This window comes from Myotis davidii, unplaced genomic scaffold, assembly GCF_000327345.1.
Source record: "Myotis davidii unplaced genomic scaffold, ASM32734v1 scaffold162, whole genome shotgun sequence".
Taxonomy (NCBI): domain Eukaryota; kingdom Metazoa; phylum Chordata; class Mammalia; order Chiroptera; family Vespertilionidae; genus Myotis; species Myotis davidii.
In genome coordinates this window covers 4,660,478-4,667,816 of record NW_006300036.1, presented here as the reverse complement: position 1 = coordinate 4,667,816, position 7,339 = coordinate 4,660,478, and the positions used below count along the sequence as shown (strand labels likewise).

At 42.3% G+C, this 7,339-nt stretch overlaps 1 protein-coding gene across 1 annotated transcript in view; it reads right to left on the bottom strand.

Annotated features, from left to right (window-relative positions):
- The window catches only part of WDR63 (WD repeat domain 63), a 79,070-nt gene that overhangs the window by 48,293 nt on the left and 23,438 nt on the right, over positions 1–7,339 (bottom strand). Inside the window, exons 8-11 of the mRNA XM_015572113.1 lie at positions 5,938–6,128; positions 5,031–5,155; positions 2,534–2,623; positions 892–978 (exon numbers count right to left, since the gene is read on the bottom strand). Coding sequence (XP_015427599.1) covers positions 892–978; positions 2,534–2,623; positions 5,031–5,155; positions 5,938–6,128 — 493 coding nt within the window. The remainder of the gene's footprint in view (positions 1–891; positions 979–2,533; positions 2,624–5,030; positions 5,156–5,937; positions 6,129–7,339) is intronic.

The following is a 7,339-nucleotide window of genomic DNA, read 5'->3' as shown; positions in this document are numbered from 1 at the left end:
GCTTCTTCCTGCTTTCCCTTTCGCCTCCCTGCATTGTGCCTACATATGCAAATTAACCGCCATCTTTGTTGGCAGTTAACTGCCAATCTTAGTTGGCAGTTAATTTGCATATAGCCCTGATTAGCCAATGAAAAGGGTAGTGTCGCACGCCAATTACCATTTTTCTCTTTTATTAGTGTAGATATTTATGGACTAACATTATATACTTTTCCCTTCAGTTTAGTCTAAGATTTTATCGCTAAACTTAACAAAAATTGTTGACCTACTCCCTAAAGAATCAACGAAGTCCCATTTTTGAAAAAGTACTTCTTTGTGTGCACACAAGGCCACATTCCTTTGTTGGTGAGAGACCTGTGGATATCCTACAGAGACCTAGGGTGGAGATGTGCAAACCGTGGGTAGGTACTGAGCTGGGAGCTCAGGAAGCATTCCCCTACCTTCTTGGCAGAATCCAGAGCTTCATAAAATCATAGTATATTATTACCCTCTTCATGTTATGCGTGAGAAAATGGATGTTTGCCCAAGTGGGGAAATGTCCAAACGTACAGGACTATGACCCAGAGAAGAACATGGTCTTCTGTCCAGTGCTTCTTCAACTACATCACTTTAGGAAACTCACCTGCCACTTCATTTTATTTAATGACAATAACAACAAAAAAAGAACTTAACAGCCTGGGATAGACGGTGCCACTGGTTTTGCGGTGTTTTAATCAAAGGCCTACGTGAAAGCGATTCAGAACAATGTTCAAAGCAGATGTGAAGGTTTGAGAAATAGACACCCTCCCCCCCCACCACCACCACCACTCACTGAGTCTTTATTTAATTTGGCAACTCTGCTATGAAGTATTTTTAAATAAACTTCTGAATGGGGGAAAATTGTAAAAAACTAACCTTGAGTGTGGCTTTTTTACTTCTACTGCTGCCTGTCTTAACGTGCTCTATGCGGCTAGCATGTGCGGTAATATCCCACAGGATAATCTGAAGCAGAAATAGATGTTATTACACATTTTCAGGATTAAAGGATTTTTAAAAACCTATTCACATTGGTTAGCCCTTGGATAAATCAAAAAACTTGGAGGATAATCAAATTTAGCCTACATCTTAGCTAAGGCAGCAACTTTTAAAGCTAATATAAAAAAGAATGTCTTCTTCTGTATGAAAGTATTTTCAACACTTTGATTTTTGTGCTTGTGTTAAAAAATGCCAGTAATTTCTAAAATCCAAGGTAAACATCATGCCACCCCCTCCACTTTGGGAAGAGTTCACCTTCTATTTTCGGGAATGTGCTATGATTGTGGGACACTTGTTTTAGACTCAGCTGTTTTGTTCTCCAGAGGTAAATATACATACTCAATTGTCCAAAAAGTGTAAGAAATGATGAATTTTATTCTATTGGATATTATGGCCAACTCCAAATTTGAAAAAATCAGAATGAAGTAGATATGCAATACTAAATTATATTAATTTTTAATGATTAAAAGTCATTTCAGTACACTAAAATCTTCACAAAATGTCAGAATTACAGAATTATGGGTGCTTTTATTTTCATCATTTGCTTTTATTAAAAAAAACAACAACCCCTAAAACGAAAACAAAATTGTATTAACCTTCCTAATGAGTAAAACAAGGCATGTCAGGATTTGCAGGGCTTGGAGGATGTGTCTGGGTCGTCATCAGAGACAAAACCCAGGGAGAAGTGTTGTTTTCCTGGATGCTTTTGGTTTCGGTAAATGGGCACGGATACTGCAGACATTTAAATTTCAACGACAAGGAAGTTTTCCTAGCCATACCAAAAAAGAATCACATACTCTTGCAATGCTCAAATTCACTGGAGCACAGTGAATTCAAACTTTGACTAAAACATACGTTTAAGATTTTTGTTTTTCTTTATTGGAGAAACTGGCAATTGGAGGATAGGACCTAAATTTTATATAAATTAGATAACAAAGGAAAAAACAAACAAACATGATATCAAACTATGCACACATAAATTCAATAATATATGTATATTTTCCAGTGAATTTCTGTTTAAACTCTGTATCACTTCCTAACTCCTACATCTAGGGAAATTTCAAGAGGCCTCTTGACCAGTGGGTATGAATACTTGTGGGTTTTGTTCTTCCGTTAAATCTGGTATAATGCATGATTCTATCTCAGCGATACAAATAGATTTGACCGAGTTTGTCCCAATGATCATGACTAGGTTACCCTGTGGACACCTGCAGCGCCGACACCTTATTTATTTATTTATTTGTTTATTTACGTACTTACTTACAGAAGGCAGGCTTTTTCTTTTTTCTTCTTCTTTTTCTCCTTTTTTTTTTTTTTTTTTTTTTTACATTCCCATCATCCAACCCCCTAACACATCTTTATTCCCCAGTTGCTGGCATGGTGATTGGCCAACAATGGCATGCCTTCCTTCTGCTTAATTGACTTCTTAAGTTAAAAAAAAAAAATCAACCAATCAAAATGTATTACAAGATGTTGTCTAAATTAATAAATAGCTAAAAAAAAAAAAAAAGTCCATACATACCTGCCCATTGATGCAGCCTCCAGCAATAATATTAGGGTTACTCGGACAGAACGTGAAGCAGAAAATGTCGTCTGGGCTCTCCAGCATTAACTAAAATGAACCCCACAAATTCAAGAGAGTGAGAAAACCTACTAAGGGAATGGCTGGCAAATAATATTAAAACAGTCAAAAGTCCCATTTTATAGCCACCCATGGGAACATGCACAGAGTCCATTCCCAGAATTCTACTTCTGAATTAGAAGCTGCTTTTGTTGAATTTTATTGCAGACATTAGACATATGTATGAGAGCAGGTATGTTTTCAAGGGGACCAGGTCCACCTTCCCCCATGCTCCATGGGTCATTGTTGGGACATCTTACAATTTTTCTCAAGCAAAAGGAATGTGAAATCAATGTTTTCGAAAAGTGTGGAAAGTAAGTTCTGGGAAGGCAGGATATTTGCCTGTTTTGTTCCCTGCTGTATATCCAGCCTGGCACATAGTAAGCACGCAAAAATAAAATACGTTGCATAAGAGAAGACGAAGGTATTGCCAGTGATGATATCTCAAAATTTAAAATAATACAGGACCCAGGAAGTAAATGAATTCAAGGGCTTGTAGGGGAGGGAGGACGCTCTGCAAAGAATACACTGGTGTGAAGGAATAGGTATGTCAACCATAGGTAGCACTGGTGCTGCTGGGTTACCACCAAGCAAAACACTTGCATGGCTACTGCTCTTCTACAAACATAACTACCGCAAATATAGGCCCCATTGGTTTGCCATCATTGAGTTAAAGATTGCCAACTGGAATTGGGATGAATGATCTTGGTTAATTTGGTGTTCTGTGGATTCTAGAGAAACCTCTACTTTTGAAAATAAAGTATTGTAATACTCTCTTATAGTTTTTACTAGAACAAAGACAAAATAAATCATTTGCATTATTTCTTTAAGAAGTTATTTGCTTGTCTTTTTAAAACTATTCTTTAAAATAGAGGAAAGGAGAAGTCTTTTATTTTGCTATTTGCCTGATGTTCAGGCACATTCTATGTCACACAGTGGAAAGTAGTTTGACATCACTGGACAATGACAGAAAACCCCACCAAGAGAATGGCACCATTTTTGTGGTAAGTAGGCTGATAAGAAATACCTAGAGAGCTGTCATTTTGATCTCCGAGTCTATAATAATCGAAGTGTCTAGACTCTATTACAGAAAAACTGCCTTAATTCAGATGAATTCAGGAAGAAGGAAGAAGGGGAGGCTAATATTTATTAGGGAAAGTCTTAATTATACAATACTCTATAGAAACAAGTTATTATTATACTTAAGTCCATTGAAAAAACTTCATTTAACCCTATAAAGTGCCTTCCCCATAAGCAGAACTCTTCTTGAGCGCGTATTAGAAATAGTACCCTATGGGGCAAACTCAGCCTTCAGCCTTGTTTTACTTGAATTGCTGTGTGTTTTGGTTTGGTTTGAGTGGGCACTTTTGGTTTGGTTTTAGAATAGCTATTCAACACGTTGGAGATTTCACACAAAATTCCCAATTGCTGTGTTCTCTTGACAAGTGAGACCACCAATAAGAAAACTGAAGAGTAGCTGTCCCTACAGATGGGCTGTGCACTCTCTTTAGGATCACTGCTCTCCCTCACACTACTATACACTCATCTTTACTCATCACCACCACCTACTGGTGATCCTTGGAAGTGAGGAAATTTGTACGAAACTAAAATCTATTTGCATTTGAACAATTAGTATTTAAATAAAGCTCATAAAAGAGTTTGCATTTTAAATCCTAGCCAGTTTGGCTCAGTGGATAGAGCATCAGCCTGTGGAAAGGGTCCCCGGTTCTATTCCAGTCCCTGGTCATAAAGGGGGCAGCCAATCAATGTATCTCTCTCACATCAATATTTCTCTTTGTCTCTCCTTCTCCCATTCTCTTTAAAAATCAGTGGAAAAATATCCTCGGGTAAGGATTAACAAAAAAATAAATAAAATAAAATTGTGTGAATGCTCTTCTTACAATCTTTTCTTTTTATTATTTTAAGCTCTCACCCAAGGAGATGTTGTTATTGACTTTAGAGAGAGAGGAAGGAAGAGGGAGAGAGGGAGAGAGAAACACGGATGTGAGAGAGAAACATCAATTGGTTGCATCCCAACACCCCCACCTGGGGATTGAATTCACCACCTGGGTATGTGCCCTGACCGGGAATCAAACCCACGACACTGTGGTGCATGGGATGATGCTCCAACCTAGCCACACTGGCCAGGGCTCTTACAGTATTTTTTTTTTTAAATAACATGTTGATTTGTTCAAATGAACCTTCTCAATAAACCAAGTGTAAACTTTCATTTTCCTCAAATTGAATGATCATAAATTCCGAATTGAAGAAAAGCCTGACTTTATAAGGATTTACAACATTGGTGATTATAAAGCACTTTGCAATTGCAACTGCTAAGAGAGGCATGTGACAGTAATATGTGAAACTTGTAGACCATGCGAAGTCCCTCCTTCATTACCTGAGGATGTATGGGGTCGGAGAAACTCCAGAACAGAATCAGTGATGGTTGCAGCAATAATTTACCAGAAAAGTAAACTCTTTCTTCAAAGGAGAGCCGCACGGCCACCGACACAGCTATGAGTCCTGAGTGAAACACAGTTACAGTGAAGGTCTGCAACAGCCGCACGTAGTGAAGTCTTTGTAGGTTTTGCTTTTCGTACATAGTCACTGCTCATTTCCCTTTGGAGGAAACGTGAGCAAAAATGTTCTACAGGAGCCCAAGCGTTTTCTTAGAGTCCCGCTGTTTAACATGGTTACCGGCAACCACTTGTCACTTCCTTAGCACTTGAAAATGTGCCCAGTCCAAACAGATGACCGGTAGTATAACATAACATGAACATTGGACTTTGAAGATTTAGTAAGAAAAATAAATGTTTCTGTGTGTGTGAGGAAAGGACCAGTGTGGGGGAGGAGCGGGGAGGAGGAAGAACGAAGCTCCACCTTCACTCTGCTGTCTCCTTTGGCTGCTGGGAGCTTGGGGGTGGGGTGGGGGGGGGGCGGCCATCCTGTCCTGTCATCAGAGAGGCAGAGTATGCAGGGAATGAAGGTAACCTGGGGCATCCCACCCAACCGGCCAGAGTCACCTCCAGATTCGGCGTTGCCCCCGCCGGGGACCTGAGGCCCCCACTCCCCCGAGTGGAGCTTTGTCCTCTCGGTGTGAAGTGGAGGTCGCACTGGGTAACCCAGAGTAGCTGGGAGGACGCGCGGCCCAGGGAAGGTGCGGAAAGAGAGTGCTTAACAGGTGCCTGGCACTCAGCAAACGGAAGTTCTCCGATTGAAGTGGAGCTAATTTTCAACTCTCCACATAAAAGCACCCGGCTATTTCGCTGTCACCACAAAGAGAACCCCTGTCTCTTCCGTCTCACCATAGATATTCGGGTGCCAGGAGACGCAGGTGACCATTTTCTCCATCAGGTTATGAAGGTCGGTGAAGGACTGGTACTCCTTCAGGTGGGTATCGGTCTTGTCCCCGAAGGTGCCTTCTTCTTCCACCAGGGTTTTCCAGTCGTCAATAAATGTGTTCGTGATTTCATTTTGTTGCAAGGCTATTTCAACGCTATTTTATAAAAAAGAAAAAAGAAAAGAAAAGCAATGAAGACATTGATTTTACCTAGTATTCAATGATATGCTTTCAGTAGCTCTTCTTGCTTCAGTTATAGTGAAAGAAAAAATATATCCTCAATTCTATTTGGTAACAAAAGGATGAACCCCATGTGAAAGGAATGATGTGAGGACTTGGAAAGAAAATTCACTGCTGCTCGGGTCTTAGAACTCGCTGACCAGCTTCCAGGTCCTTCACCATCGGCCTTGGTTCCCGGGCCAGTGGGTGTGGCAGCTGCGAGGACGCCAGGGCCCGGCCAGTTCTGCCTCCAGCACAATTCCTCCAACAGGCCACCTTCACAATGCAGCTCCCTGCTGGGCTGGCTGAGGACGGCTGAAGCTCTCCCGACCCCCTCCTCCTTCCCCGTTCTTTATTTTTCACAGTGGACCCCTCAGTAAACCTTCACTTTGATCTCGGTCTTATTGGCTTCCTGAAAATCCCAAATTGACAGAAAAGGCAATTTTCTTAGCTATATTCAGTACCAAATAATCATGTGTTCTAATTATTATACTACTAGAAGCCTGGTGCATGAAATTTGTGCACTGGGGGGGGGGTGTCCCTCAGCCCAGCCTGCACCCTCTCCAATCAGGGACATCCCTCTCACACTCTGGGACTGCTGGCTCCAACCGCTCACCTGTCTGCCTGCCTGATTGCTCCCTAACCACTCCCCTGCCAACCTGATCAATGCCTAACTGATCCCCTGCCGGCCCGATCACCCCAAACTGCCCTCCCCTGCAGGCCTAGTTTCCCCCAACTGCCAGGCCCGGTCACCTCTAACTGTCCTCCCCTGTGGACCTGGTCCCCCCCCAGCTGCCCTCCCTCCCCTGCTGGCCTGATCACACACAACTGCCCTCCCCTGCCAGCCATCTTGTGGTGGCCATCTTGTGACCACATGGGGGTGGCCATCTTGTGTGAGGGCATGACAGTCAATTTGCATATTAGTTTATTATATAGGACTAGGGGCCCGGTGCACGAAATTCGTGCACTGGGTGTGTGTGTGGGGGCAGGAGTGTCCCTCAGCCCAGCCTGCCCCCTCTCACATACTGGGAGCCCTCAGGCGTTGACCCCCATCACCCTCCAATCTCAGAATCGGCCCCTTTCCCAGGCCTGACGACTCCGCCAGAGGTGTCAGGCTTGGACAGGAGCCCCCCATCTCCCCCTGATCA